The sequence below is a fragment of the Apteryx rowi genome, unplaced genomic scaffold, assembly GCF_003343035.1.
Source record: "Apteryx rowi isolate R43461 unplaced genomic scaffold, aptRow1 scaffold_119, whole genome shotgun sequence".
In the NCBI taxonomy this organism is placed as follows: Eukaryota; Metazoa; Chordata; class Aves; order Apterygiformes; family Apterygidae; genus Apteryx; species Apteryx rowi.
In genome coordinates, this window is record NW_020447408.1 from 247,416 (window position 1) to 263,047 (window position 15,632).

Below are 15,632 nucleotides of genomic sequence, written 5' to 3' on the forward strand. Positions count from 1 at the left end.
TATTTTCAATGACAATTTTTAATATGTTCATCAGAAGCTTAACTATGCATAGTGAGATCTTTTACTATCCACCACCTTAATGAAAGTGGGCTAGATACCAGTGCCTATGCAAATCTTAGCTATCACATCTAAATACAGACACTTCACTGTGAGTACCCTTCCAGAGCTTACATACCCTTTTTAACTGCTGCAAAACTGGTGCGTGGAAACCTCTACTACCCGGCCAACCTGAACTTTGAAGAAAGAGTTGCAGTAAAAAATCCTACTTACAAACATGTCAAACCTGCTGCAGTGTGGCAGTTACAGATCTGTTCTCAGAGTTGCTCTTATCTTCCTTGTTTATGGATAGGAACGGGAATAGGGTTTTTTCTGTGTAATGAGAACTGGCTTGAGACATGAAATTATTTTAACAGTCCTTAACTATTTTGCAATACTGCCAACACATTATGGTGGAATTTACAATGCCAAAAATATATGCTAATGCCCTAGAAAAGTTCAGAGTCATGAGTAAAACTTTTGGAACAATTATCCAGCAAGAGACACATGCTATTTTCAAGCTCAGGGCATAATTCCCCACTCTGTCTGGGCAGAACAAGACACAGAAAAATGCTCCATCAGTTCAGGGGAGTTTGACCATACACTGGATAGGCCTTCTGGGAAAACACAGTTTAGAAATGTCTGATTCCATTTACAGCTGTGGAAGTATGAAATAATTCTGTTTACTTCTGCAGAATAATTGCAGGTGTGTGCCCTGTAGTTTGGACAAGAAACTAATCCTGAATAATGGCCTAGGGCCAGTCAAACATGACATCTCTCACTTTTCAGTAAATAATTTATGGGAGATGTGTGATACTGTCAGAGCAAGTCAGTCGCTTCCCCTTTGACTTGCAGCTACTTCCATCTTCCAGGTGCGTTAGCACCTTCCACATCACCTTTGTGCACTTCCCAATCATATACAGAGCCAGAGCAATTATCACAGGAGCTGTACTGAATAAGAACTCCTACTTTATGCAGCTGCTGCTCACTTTTGGAGTGGGACCAGGTCCAGGGAGACCTTAGCTTTGGCTCTACTTCCCTGAGAGAGTTGTAGCTGCAATTTTTAGGTACTAACCGCTCCTGTCCCCCAAGGGCCTGCATCATACACCCCTTGCCAGCCCTGTAGCACGCATGAGTGTTACAACCCAGTGAATCCATGTCTGAACTGCAGTAGCCCTCATTTTAGGCAAGCCTGGAAAAACAAGCAACATTTCAATTTGCCATACAGTTTATTTCCAAGGGCTGATTTGGTTCAGCCTTGGCAAGTGTGGCTAGGCTACCTTCATATAACAATTGTCCTCCTGGGCAAGGACTTGTAGAAGTTTCACTTTTTTCTCATTCTTTCTGTTGTTTTCCCTCAATAGTTCTGCTGATCTTTTTTTAATTAGAGGTGTCAGTTTCGATCCCTCATTGGGAATGGTGCAAGAATAAGAAGGACAGGAGTTATCCACAGAAAGAGGAGGTAACAGCTTGTCTACGACCAGGAGCTCCAGGGAATCTGCAGTTTTTCTTTTTAAGCTTAGTCCACTGCTGTCCAGTGATTCTTCTGGTAAATTAGCTGCTGAGCCCCATCTTCTGCTTACTACATGCTGTATCACCTCTTTATTTTCCCCTGTATTTCCAGGCTTCTTCAAATGGGTATGTGTGTGGCACTGGAAGTCAGCATTTAGTCTGTTACTGCTGCTCTCTTGCATTCCTTTACCAGCATAGTCAAAACTGTCAGATTTTGCCCCCTTTATAGTTTTTTCTCTGCTTTTAAAATCTTGAGAGTTCAGCTCTAACAAACTCAACAGCTGTAAGTCTCTGATGGTGTTTTCATCTTTGCTATCACTAGACAGCTCATTAGAGTTGATAATCCAAAGTCTGTTATCGCTGTTCTGTGAGACATTCTCACTAGTGGCTAAACCTGGGACAATGCCACTATCAAAGCCCTGTAAAATCAAATGTACATGGTTGTCTGTCTTCTGGTCAGGTTCATGGATTATGGTATCTGGAGGTGCTTCTCTGAGGTTGTTGTACAGAAGACTAATAAAGGGTTCATATTGTGACCTAAAGATAACCTCACTGTCATTGTCAAAGTATGTACCATTACATTTAACTGCAGTATCAAAAGACTGATAACCAGATGGTTGAGGTCCAAKGGGGTAAGAAATTACGTCTGCCTTCTTTTGAACATTTTGATATGTTATTTGCTTATATATTTCCTCCTCTGGTAGGAAGGCTGGAGCTCTGTTATTTGCATGTGTGGAGAAAGATGGAAAATCAATATGATCTGAAAAGGTGCTTTGAAAATCAAGCTCAATGCAGGCAGATCTGTAGTTGGCATAACATCTCTGATCGCTAGGGGGTTGATAAATTTGATCTCTGCAGTGAAGTTCTGGATTCTCTGAGAACTGCGTCAAAGGCAGTGAAGTGCACATGTTTTCAAAACATAGAGTCAGCCTATTGTTAGTCACAGACTGAGACAGAAGAGTATCAAAGCTCTTGTACGCAGAACTACCAGGGCCCTTGGGTGGAGATACAAGGGTATCAAAGCTCTTGTATGCAGAGCTACAAGATTCTGTGGATGGAGACACGAGGGTGTCAAAGCTCTTGTATGCAGAGCTACAGGGCCCCATGGATGGAGACACAAGGGTGTCAAAGCTCTTGTATGCAGAGCTACAGGGCCCCATGGATGGAGACACAAGGGTGTCAAAGCTCTTGTATGCAGAGTTGCTTATTCTGTTTTTGATGATCTCAAAGGCTGGTTCATTTGGTGATTCCTGAATCAGGACAGATGAGTCACGCTGAATTTCAGAACTGCACGAAAAAAGGCTTTGGTCAAGCATATCTGGAGGATCTCTTGCCTCCAGAGAAGCAGAATTTGTGTTGGAGCTTTGATAGCCAGATTCAAAGGATTCTTCTGATCGTGCTGACTTCTTGCTGGCTGTACTGCAATTGTAGTCATCTTGTGAGACTTCAGAGAAAAGGGAGTCTGTGTGAAAAATACCACATGGCTGCTGATGCTGGTCTGCATTTTCTTTTGGATTTTGCTGTAATGGGTTTTCTGGCTCAAGTCTCTCAAAGGTTTTATTCTCGTCTGTGCTGATGTCTGTATCTTTATTGCCTTGTGTATTGTTTTCATCTGCCAGGAGCTCAATGAACATGTTAGCTAGTGCATCATTATGTTCAATGTGCTCCCTGAAAGTACTGGCACTGCCCTCACAAGGCTCAAACATGGTGACCTGTTCACGAGTCTCTTCCTGGCTCTCAGCCTCAATGTCTGTTAAACATTCACAGATCTCAAGAGACTTTTCAACCAGAATTGTCTCAGGGGTTAAAACTGCACCATAGCCTTTTGGGAACCAGTCTCCAGACTTGCTGTGGCAACTGCAAGGTTTCTCAATGTTTGTGATGTTATCTTTTCCCTTGAAGCTTTGGCCTGACAAACTTTGAGCCAGACAGTTCTTGCAACTTCTGTTTTGAGGAATAAAAAGGAAAGTACAGTTAATGTTTATGTAATAGGAAAGTATTTTATGCTATAAAGCAGAAGGTTTTTTTGCTTTATCTTACTTACATTTGGTTTTCCATATGACTCTGCTTTAAGTCGTGGAAAGGGAACTTAATTTCATCAATGTAGCACAAAACTGAAAACTGATAAAGACAGACAAGATTTAGGACACGTGAATTTTATTTATTATCCCCTACAATAGCCAGCCAGTAGCAGTTACTACATGTTCTGTTTTTAATGATCAGGAAAAGACAATTTTTGCAAAGCCCTTAAATTACCTTGACATTTTTTACAACCAAATGGCTCTTGGCTGGATTTGGGATTTGATCCCACCATTCCTTCTTCACTCTGTAAGGCAAGAAAGAAAATTGTTTGCTTTGACTGCATTTTGACTTGATCGCTACATATTTCCCTCCTCTGCTCTGCTTTCCCTCCTAGCTGTCTGCATTTCAGCAACAGGAAGTGCTTCTTCTGTGCATCTCCAAATGCTGCTTTTTATTAAACTAGTGCAAAGGCATTTACATATTTGGTGATAACCAGTCTGTGCAACCACAAGCACATGTTCTTCTAATCACGTATGAAAAGATGAGAGAAACAGATAGGATCAAACTTTCATATATTACCATTAAAAAATGAAAAAAGAAATACAGTCATTTAACCATCATTACTGGGATTCCAGCAAAGATTGGGGCACCAAAATGACAGACCCCATAACTGCGGTTTGCTTTGGATGCCATAACAAGCCCATTTTAATAAGACTGACAGAGAATATTCAGTTATCCTTTCAGAAAATGACAGAGTGCAACTGATTCATGTTTATAAAAAGTTTGCTTGTGGAGTCTGAGATAAAGGTGCTGAGGAAAAACAAACCATTAGATTGCCGTACTACTAGACATTCAGCCAATCTACAGCAATACTGATATCTGTGTGAACTGCTACTCTATAAACCTTTGAACAGTGTTATACATACTTGGCAAAACAGAAGTAAAAAATTACAGCTACTGCCATGATCAGTATGCAGGATACAGGAACAGCCATCTGCAGAATGTCTTCGGTTGTTACTTGATAATCTATTAAACAAACATATACATTTACAGATCTATGCGTTTATAAATACAAGTACCAAGAATACCATATCTGTTGCTCTTCTTTTGCACCTTAAAATAACGCTAGACATAAAATAAAACCTTCAGACGAACATCAGAACATACACAGCTGCCAGTGGCAATGCTGTGTGGCATGTCTGAAAGACCAGTAGGAGTACTGCACTCAATTACTGTGGGTGAGTTAGGAACTGGGAGGGCCCACCTGTGTCCTGAAGCCATTTGCCAGCTCTCAGAGACAAACTTGTCATGTAGTCCCTAGCATGGCATTACCAACTTCCACTGAAGCACAGCCATGCTTCTCATCCTCTCTGTTGCTCTTCAGAGACTTTTCTAAAACCTCAGCTCTCTCACGGTTAAAAGTATTGCTTAATTTCAAGCTTAAATGTCTCTCATAGTTAGTTTATACCCACTTGCTCTTACATCAACATTGCCTGTTAGTTTAAGTAACTCTTCTCCTTCCCGCGTGTCTACTTCCTGCAATACTTGTAGAGAACAAATATATCCTCTTTCAGCTTTTTCTTCCCCACAAGGATAAACAATCCAAGGTCCCTTCCTCAGTTTTTCCAGGAGTTGTGTTTTTGCATTTAGTTTCCTCGGAAGCCTTCACAGATTGGTCCACAATACATTCAAAGCGATGATGATGATGATGATGATGATGATGATTTTATTTGCAGTTATTGCAAATCACTGATTCCATTACTCTCCTCTGATAAATAAGAGGCAGTGGGGCATGCAGAATGTGGTTTATAAAAGTATACTATCCTTTTACCAAGCTGCTATTTATAACAATACTTACCATAGTGAAATTCAACTCTGTCACTCCAGTCACTCCAGTAGGCTGGGTAGTCTGTATAGTTACACCGTATGCTTACAATGTAATCATACCCTTTCCTCAAAGAGCTTGCAATAATTTCAAAGCTTTTTGTCTGATGGTTAATTGGTTTTGTAAAAGCCTGAAAAGAAAGTGAGAAAGTTCATTTGGATTTTTTTAATGGGATGAAGGGTTGGTGGCAGCAATTAGATACTAGTACTGCTATGTGCTTCAGTGACCTTTCACAAATGAGCAGGTGAATGACTGTGTATATGATCTGCTGTGATACTGTGCTTTGCTGTCATTAGTGGGTAACACTTGTGACACACCATTATGCACGTTCTGGCCCCTTCCAGAAGGAGCCTGGCCCTAAAGTGCTGGAGTACTCTGGACAGTGCCTGAAATGCCTCAAGTGTGCCAGAGTCATGGGCTGCCTCAAGCTTCCTCGTGCCCAAGGAGCATAATGAAGGTCCAGGAACAGAAATGTATTTTGAATCTTTGCCCAGCCTACTGAGAGCCGCAGGCCAGTCAAAAGAGTTTCAGTCCCTTAAAGCCCAGTTTGAACCTCCCTGGGGCAAAGTGTGCTCAGTGAGAGCTGCCCTTGCTGGCCCTGACACTATTAATAATGGAATGATTACAAAGTTCTTCAAGATTTTTCAAAGGACTTTTAAAACCTGAAAGCTGCAGAGATAGAGAATGAAGAGACTGTCTGTCTCTTACCTCTGTGGGGTCCTGCTTGTTCCAATATTTTACTTCATAGATCACCGGCTGTCCAGAGAGCATGGATGGAGGGGTATAGCTCTCTTCCCAGCTCAGATTGAAATTACCATTTTCAGCTTTCTCAATGGCAAGATTTTTGGGGGCCCTTGGCTTAACTGTACATTAAAAAATACAATTAAGAGCATTGCAATGGGAAAGCGCTGATGGAGAGAAGCAGAGACACAAATATTCGCCAGAGACCAGAGTCTCATCACAGTCAATGCATTTAGCCCTTTTCACTATGCGCTAGCACAAGGACGTAAAGGACAAAACAGAGTAACTGCAAGGTGTTTGTTAACAAGCATTGGGTCTTCAAGTTAGCTGAACAAATTTCAAGTTCTACTTTATGGTATGCTGAATGCAGCTTCCAAAGTGGAAAAATTGGGTTAATCTGTGCCCTCACAGTAGCGTGCTGTGCCTTGGAGTAGACATACAGCTTCTGATAACTTCTCAGCCAGATTATTCTGGCTAACTGTCTCTTTGAGATTGATGCAGGTTCCTGCTTATTCTGCTGATGAGCAGAAGCAACATCAAGTATTCTGAAATGAACCAGATCACTGGTGCAGATGAATGCCTGCCTAAGACACTTGAATGATTTCTCTTGAGTGTTTGAGGTGACACATTGTTCTAAACAAGCTAGATGCTTGTAAAGACAGATACAAACTAAATCTATGCTCTGTCCTGAGAAAGAGAAGAATCATAAACTTTTTATCATTGGTTGTTATAATCCAACAGTAATTACTGTGAAAAGCTCTGTTCAGAGGGATGATTCAACTAGCATGAAAAATCAGGGAGGATGACAAAGACAGAAATAATAAAATTGCAGCAGTGGTAGTCTAGTTTCTTCCTAGAGACTAGGAGTAGCACCTTCCTCAGCCACCTCAGCATCTTCTACAGCCACAAGCAAAATGCACTAAAGATATGGCTAAGCCCTCAAACTGGTGATTGCTGAAAGCTGAGAGGGTATAGCTAGAGGAATAATCACTCTCTCTTTGCCCCATTCCTTAAGAATCTGCTCCAAAATCAGGTTACCAAGCCAAATGAACCTTTGATTTGAGCCAGCAGAGCATTTTTTACCTCCAATAAGGAAAAACTCTTCAGGTAACATTAATGAGGAGTTAACTAGGATTGCAAAGCCTGTAACCAGATGTCCTGGTGACAAAGTAAATAGTTTCTTACCAACCAAGGCCGGTGTAACACTGTAATTCCACATATCAGTCCCATTGAACTGCAGAGATAGAATATAGGTGAGGCCTGATACAAAATAATCAGAACATATTGTACAAGCGCATGTGGAACTCTCTTTTCCATTCTCAGGGACACACACATGCTCTCTGAAAAACAGACAGAAAATTATGTGATATTTACATAGTGTTACACACTCTATTCTTCAAAATGTGCAATCAAGGTTCCCAGTGTGTAGAACTAATATAATCTGAGACAAACAAGCTTAGTTCCTAGAAATATTTAGCCAAAACAACCCAGAACAGAACTATCAGAACAGAATTATCCCCCAAACCCTTAAATAACCCACCCATCCCCAAACACTCCTCAGCTATCTGTATTGCACTAGTGAAAAACTTGATGGAAAACTAAGGATTGATCCCAAGAGGAAAAATGAACACCAAAAGCATCCTTTGTCACACTTCAGCCTCTGAAAGAGCAGATCATTGTCTCGTTAGTATGGAAACAGTTTTACTACACTGTAAAAAAACCAAGGTTATTTGGATGCCTCTGTGGAGAAATCATATGGAAAGGAAGAAGAAGAGCCCAGATGCGTCTTCCTCTGTAGGAAGTGACAGGAAGACTCCCTCTGCTGCAGAATAGGGGAAAATGGTCTATGAACAAGGAGTTATGCTGTATGCAGAGAAGTTCACCTGGACTCTAGGCAAGGGTTCCTTTTACACAGGCTACAGACAGATATATCAGGTAAGTTTCTCCTGAAGGGGGTAAAAATTCTCCTGAAATGAAGGTTAGGTAAACTTATGTGAGCCCTAGCACTCCTACAAGTAATACTTGATCATTCCTCTGTACCAAGAGTGCAGAGGTCTGCAGAAGAGGGCTCCACTGAATAGAGCATGCTGTTTATAGTAGCATCTCATTTTTCCTCTTGTCAAGAAGAATAATCCTGATTCCAGTTTGCCTCAGGCTCCTGTGGCAGGGGGAGGAAATCAAAGCTGATAACGACTATAGCATATTTTAAGGTCCAACAATGATAATGGAAAGTTTTATGAAACACTTACAGCTGAGACAAAAATTCCTTCCTGTAATAGAGCAGGAATTCTTTGGAGCAGTTTGTCTGTGTGGGCACCTTCCAGTGACAAACCAGTTCTTTAGCATAGTCAGTGAAGCATGCAAACTCCTGTACATGTCCTGTAGCCATAACTAGGGAGAAGCAGCACACAGCAAGAAACACGAGAATCAAAAGAATAAATCAGACTAAGCAGGAACATAAAATCCTTTCCTCCAAACAGGATGATCAACCCCTTGTAAGGGAAGCAAAAGCACAGCCATTTCTCATRTTCTGGGTAAATGGAAAGAGGTGTGTGACACCAAATATCTCCAGAAAGGCAAAGACAACCTCTACGCTTTTGAAGAAGGTCTGCAGTAGAAATACTGAAATAAAAAAAGCACAACTCATCTAATACAAACTTCTAGACATAGAAAATCTGATCTTGATGAGCTCTACCTAAAAAGCATCAACTTTTAAAACAGCATCATCCCATGTGTTAAATACACAAGGTTCAAAAACCAAAATGCAGATAATTAATAGAGTCAGACCAAGATCTCTGCCTAAAGGCATTTACCTGTGCTTTATCTACTCTGGTTCCAAGACTCCTGTGTGAATGGCCCTCTGCCTCCCTCAAACAGTTCCCCGTTGCCTAGAGGATCTTCCTGTCACAGATTTTCATCTAGCATACAGCTTTTATTAATTTCATTCAGTATTTCCTGTTATGGTTTGTATTTTTCTTTCTTGTGATAGTGTTCAGAGTTCTGATCAGATTCAGTGTCACATTGTCCTGGGCATTGAGAGGGCACAGAAGAGCCCTAAATCCCTGTACTCCAACGTTATTAGCACTTGCTATCTCTTTTACTGGTGATGTTTAAGAACAAATGAGAAAACATTGGTCAAATCAGCCTTGACAGAACTGGAAAGAGAAATGGAAAACACAATCCTCAGTATCCTTTCCAGCCCCATTTTCCCATTATTTTAATATGCTCTGCATAGTGAAACAAGGAGCAGAAACAGTTGTGTGACATTAAGATCATGCTGTTACTAGGACTAACAGTGTGCCAAACCCATGGTACTGAAATGTGATAATTTCTAAATGAAGCTGTTAGAAATTACTAACACTTTTATCATCCTAGACAATTCTTTCCCTTCTTCCATGTTTGACCTTTCAGATATCTGTAAATATTTACAGTATCTCCCTTTTCTTGCACAGGTCATACAGATCTAATTATTTCTATCCTGCTCTATATCTCAGGTCCCCATAGAAATTTAGAATATCTTTGGTTGGTTGTTAGCATCCTATTTATTGATATTTTTCCAATCGTGAGCTTCCCAAGAGATTTTGCTAGAAGTATTCCTGCTGCAGTTACATAGGGCCATATAAAGACATGATTTCATTTCTGTATAGTACACAAATAATTCTGTTCACACAGCCCAGCACATGACTGACTTCATTCTTGTCATTTATACTGCAAATTCAAGACTAATTTGCCACTGATTCACATCCTGTAAGCTTTGCAGGCTTCTTCATCCTAATGAGTGTCTATATTTCAGATTATTCCTCCCATGCAAGGCTTTTATTATCAAAAATACCAAGTTTCACTATTTTCTTCCTACTTTTCTTTTTTTTTGTGGTCCCTTTGTGTTTTTTTTTTTTCTAATATAACTTCTGCATACTTTGATATAGCATAGCATCTGCAGATAAACATGCTGGTCAGCTACCTTTTAGTGGGCATAATGTCATCTCGAATAAAATTGGATCTACTACCAGGCCCGGTGTCACTTCATGAGAAACCTGATTCAAAGAAATAGTTCATTGTTTAGTACTGTCTCTTTGGTACTACCACATATCACTTTCACCTCTCTTTTTAAAAGGCCTCCTACAAAACTTGATTACCAAGCAGTCCTGGATCACTTGAGTAATCACAATAACCTTCGTGGGGCTCATTTATGCAAATGAAAATGTAGTGCAATTTCAAGGAACCATTTTTAAATTCTGCAAGAATCGTAATCTAATTTTTCTGGTACATTGGCTGGTTATAAACCTAGAACTACCTGTAGCTTATGGTTTTATTACTGTTCAAATATTAAAATAGTGTCTTGTTCTATTTTAGCTACCAAGGATAGATGTTTATCTTGTAGATAGAAACAAGCACTCTTAACTCCTTTCTGAATGACAGCACCGCATTTAGTTCCCTTTTGTCTGCATTGCCCATGATTCTTCAAAAACAACAATAAAAAAGGAAAAAAATCAGAAGAGCAGCAAGTTAAAGATTAAACTTCTGCAATACTCTAATAGCCACACAGCCCATTTTTTTAAAAGAACTGTCATCTATTTATCTTGTTACTGTTGTTTATGTGTTGCTATTTATATTTTTATTGTTTTTTTTAATTTTTCCACTTGAAAATGGACTTTTAAAAGAACTACTAAATGTTGAGCCCTTTAAAGATGGACTTTGCTATTTTTCAGTGCGTTAATGATGTTACACTCTCAAGATCCCTTGAATTATATGAAGCTCTTCCTGCTGTGCTGTTATGATGACTTGTAACCTTACTTTATCTTGCCTTTTAGTGTCCTCATGTCTTTCCTGCATTCTAAACTATTCCTTGTATTCTTTTCCTGTGACCCTTTCCCTTTTCCATCTCTGGTATGACATTTTTGTAAACCTCAGATATTTAAAAATTTCCTTTTGAAACTACATGCAGTACAAAGTTTGCTTTCAGTTCATGTAGTTGAAAAAGGGAACTGAAATAACGGACTTTTTTCATCCTCAGCACGTGGTAATCCGTGAAATTAAAACTTGATAATTTATAGAAAATCTGGGATTACCTAGACCAAATGACTCGGCCAATGTTTACTTACAAAGCTTGATCATTCTCATTAATTCAAATTGTGAAATTCCCTCCAGCATCACCAGCAGCATATTCTGAACTCATAGTACATAAGGAAGTAGCTAATAACTTATCTCTAAAAAAAGTTTATTTTTTATTGTTTTTGTTTGCTTTTCTTAAAAATAAAGCAGACTATTGTGTAGCTACTTAAAAACTATGGAAAGCAAAATATAAACTATTTTCCAGAGAATAAAAACATGTTCCTGGAAGATAAGATTTTATAAATCTAACTTCTCTTTATAAATGAAATATCAGGAAAGATATAAGGAAAAATTTTTTCATATCCAGCTCCTGTTAGGCGAACTGCAGAAAATAACCATTAAGTAACTAGCAGCACTAAGACTTAACGTGAATGTGCATCTTGCCAGACCAAAATATGTAATGTCCTGCGTGCTCATCACTACATGTCAGTCATCTGTTCCTGTACAAGCACCAGTCACAGTATGGAATGCCTTACAGTGAGTGCTTGCAAAATTTGTTCAAATCCAGTCAGCTAAGTTTTCCAGCTTAGTAACTCTACGCACTTTGGAGAATGCACGCTGACAGCTGCCTTTTGACTGTAAGTCTATAGGTCACCCTTCTTTTTATGAGCACAGCTCCCTCAAGGTCTATTGCTGATGATTCCTTTTTGGCCCACATGATGTACAGCCGCAGTTATGAAAATAAGCAAATGAGAGACTAGCGGGCTTTCCACCTTATGGGATGTTTACAGAGATGTCCCTGGCTCATTGCAGAGAATCCTGCTTGCAGCAAGGCATCCAATATAGATTATCTAATCCAATTAGATTATCTAATGGGAAAGCAGACAGATGACTTTCCAAACCTCAGTTTCTGCTTCTCACAGATTCCTATTTCTTACTGCCAATATGGAAAAGGTCAGTAAAAAGAGAAGATCTGAGAATTTATTCTAATATATGAATATCTGATACATGTTGCTACACATTTTATTCAAGTCAATTAATGGTAGTAATAATGTTGTGTACTAGTTACTCCTACTCGTGGTAAAATACTCTCGATAACTTCAGTGTAATAATTTAAAACATTGACGAACATACTTTCATTTGTTGCATATGAAAAGAAAAGGATCCACAGGGTATGCAGCGCAGCACTTGGGATTCTTGCCATCATTGACACTGGTCAGGTTCAGCAGGACAAGCTGTGCTGAAATCCTGCCAACAGAAAACATTACAAGCTTATACCAGTGTCCTAGTTGAGGGAAGGCTGTAGCTCTTCCTAGCACTGTGCTAGATGTCAGGATTAAGATCCCCTGCAGTGCCTGATCCTCCTAAAGTTTGTTCATGGAACAACGTGACCTGTAGGAGAATAAGGGTGATACAAATGAGTTAGAAGATTTTTTTGCAAAAATGTAGTTACAGAGGATATTAAATTGTCACCTGCTGTGGGCCTACTCTTTTCAGGTACTAAAAAAAGAGAGATGCTGTTTGTACCCGAGATATTAAAAAAGCAAGCACTGGACCAAAACAATTAATTGTCAATCAACGTGTCACCAGAGCCATATGATTCCACTCAGATAACTGAAAGAATTTAAGGACTAGGTGCCTGAGCTGTTGACTGTAATGTTTACAACAGTCTTATCACCATTACCCTAGATACTGAGAATTACCAGCCTCTTAAAGTTTTGAGCAAAGACCTCTGCACAGAATGCAAACAGAATGCAAATTTATTAAAACAATAACTAAATTAGAAGATGTAAAACACATACATAGTTATGATGAGGCCATCCAGCACAACTTTAGAAAAAGAAAATTATGCAACTTTTATATATTACAATTCTTGAAGCATAGTGAAGTTCAGTAAGTAAACTGAAACCAGATGAAATAATCCATTTAAGACTTTTGAACAGCTTTTTTTTTTTTTTTCCTCCAAGATTTTACTGAAGACATAAAGTAGCCATTTGGTAGAAGATCCTATTCAGGATTAGATGTGGCTACCTGCTTGCACATCACTAGAAATGTATGTGGTGTGAGTATTTGATAACTAGGTAAATTTGTATGTAAATTCATGCTCACTAATATGCGGTGACCATGACTTCGCATTCAGCATAAAGAGGAATAAACCTTGTTCAGAAACACATCATCTGTTGACACAGAATGCTTTTGTCCCTTCCTCTTATGCTCTTGGTATTTTCTAATCTCTGAGTCTGGACACAGTGTTCTTACACTTACTACCTGTGTGCTACAGCTGCTCTGCTTACATCTGCAGAGTTCCCAGGTGGCACAGTATTTTTGATTCCAAAACCTCACGATTCTCTTTGTGTGACTGAGTAAAGAGGAGAAAAACTCTCAGAAGATCTCTTCCAGTAGGAGACAGGTTTTTGGCTTTCTGCAGAAGTTCCGTTACATTTTGAAGTAGAAGAAACCAAAGAAGCATATTTGTTGCTGGTGGTTGAGCACCCTCTACCACTAACCTAACTACAAAAGTAGAACAACCCTTGACACTTCTGTCAGATTTGAGATTCACCAGTGCACCAGACAAAAGGAATTGGCTGAGGGATCAGCAACTTTGCTGTGGTATAAACTTCTTAAGTGATTAGCTTCGGAAGAATTTAATGTTGTTTTGGAAATAAGCATGTGGGCACTGTACACATGTAAGTGTGTGTAGCCACAGAAGTATGCTGCTGAAGCCATATTCCTTCAAATATCACCTCTCAAAAACTGGTAAGACTCTCAAAAACAGCTGCTGAATATTTGCTGTCAATTAGAATAAACACAATGTAGACAACAGTCAGAATCCTTCCCACCTGAGCAAGGCACAGACAGAAAAATAACTTTTTTTATAAAGATGCTCATGCCTTTTATTGATGAATTTATCTACATAAATCATAGCAAAATATAGCAACAGAATCTTAATTTCTACAATACACTATAAAAGAAGTGCTAGTTCTTTTAAATGTATCTTTACTTCAGTGTAAGTTAGACTCAGCTCCAAACCTCATTATCCAAGCTGCCACTTTTTATGATGCTGTATTTCTTCCGTTCTCACACCCATGACTGACCATCCTTTAAAGTAAGCTTCTAAAGATTAAACATGGAAAATTTCAACCTTAGAAGTTAAGCAATAAGAATATTGTGAGCACAAATAAACTAGAATGGAAACTGTTTTGTGACCTTACCGGAAGCAGTTACTGCTCATCCAGTAATAAAGGGCCTACTTAACGATGAATTTCTCATAAACATTCAGGAAAACTACTACTCAACAGCTGAGGTTTTCACTTTTGGCAACAGACAAAATGTGATCGAGCACACTAATAAAATTTTTGAAAAGAATGCAAATGCCTTTTTGCAGCTCAGAAAAAAAAAAGAGCAAAGTGCTCCAGCAAACAAAATCTTTCCTCTCCTTTTTACTGGCATTCTCAAGAGAGGAAATGCTTGCTTTTCCAGTCCATTGCTGATTAATAGTGTCCCATGACTGCAGTTCCAAGAAACTCTGAAAACTTTTGCCAAATAATCCTGTATCACATAACTCGTATGAGTTAGCAGACTGCAGAGCAAAAATCTCTCTTCTACAGGAAGAAAGAAGATTTGGACACTTTGAAGAAAGTGGATTTAATCCATAGCTCTAATGAGAGGCAAACCTTTTTTTTTTTTTTTTTTAAATAAGAGTAGTAGATTATAAAAGTAATACCAAGGGTTAGGGAGAAAATTTAAAACTGACAATGGCTTTCCCATCTGTAGGCTCTTAAGTTTTTCTTAATATCAAATAATGAAATATTAAACTTAATAAAGTATATAAGTATATATATATTATTAAGTACATGTATATTATATGTATAATAAAGTACATAAGTATATATATTAAACTTAATAAAGCATATAAAATATATAGAATATTAAGTTCTCAGCAACCTGTATTCCCAGGTATTATTAATATAACACTGTATATTTGAGGAAAATAAGGCATAAAAGTTTTTCCCAAAACTATAGAAGTAATCCATATAGAGCTGGAAGTAGCTCTATGTGATTATCAGCCCAAGTTATATGCTTAAATCATCTGATTATTCCTATCTCTTGAAAAAAAAAAATCGAGATGTAATCGAAAAGATTTCATTTAATCTTGAGAAAAAAATATTTTCTAGCGTGGGCTCTTAAATAAATTTGGGTCACAGTTAATCTACAGGTATAATCTGCAAAACTGTTACACTCAAAGAGTAACTCATGCACAAAAGACAAATGATGGTCACTTCTATCTAAAATTGCTTAATTTATCTTTGCTGCAATTGTACAGTTAGAGGGCCACTTCCCATTTTAAAACTGGGATTTCAGTTTTAAAGGACAACTTGTCTTA

At 38.6% G+C, this 15,632-nt stretch overlaps 1 protein-coding gene across 4 annotated transcripts; it reads right to left on the reverse strand.

The window, feature by feature from the left end:
* On the reverse strand, positions 1-12,774 carry IL4R (interleukin 4 receptor). 4 transcript variants are annotated; one of them, XM_026085908.1, is made up of 10 exons: positions 12,383-12,774; positions 8,446-8,587; positions 7,382-7,536; positions 6,164-6,318; positions 5,429-5,585; positions 4,497-4,596; positions 3,805-3,874; positions 3,593-3,669; positions 2,671-3,492; positions 1-2,616 (listed from the first exon to the last, which is right to left on the reverse strand). In XM_026085908.1, exons 1-10 carry the CDS (start codon positions 12,453-12,455, stop codon positions 1,308-1,310), a joined length of 3,060 nt encoding a protein of 1,019 aa, XP_025941693.1. In that variant the 5' UTR covers positions 12,456-12,774; the 3' UTR covers positions 1-1,307. The 4 variants fall into 4 exon arrangements, with proteins under 4 accessions (XP_025941693.1, XP_025941704.1, XP_025941686.1 ...); XM_026085919.1 differs by adding an exon at positions 9,010-9,351 and having other exon boundaries at positions 1-3,492; positions 12,383-12,441; XM_026085901.1 differs by having other exon boundaries at positions 1-3,492; positions 12,383-12,772.
* Positions 12,775-15,632: the final 2,858 nt, after the last annotated feature.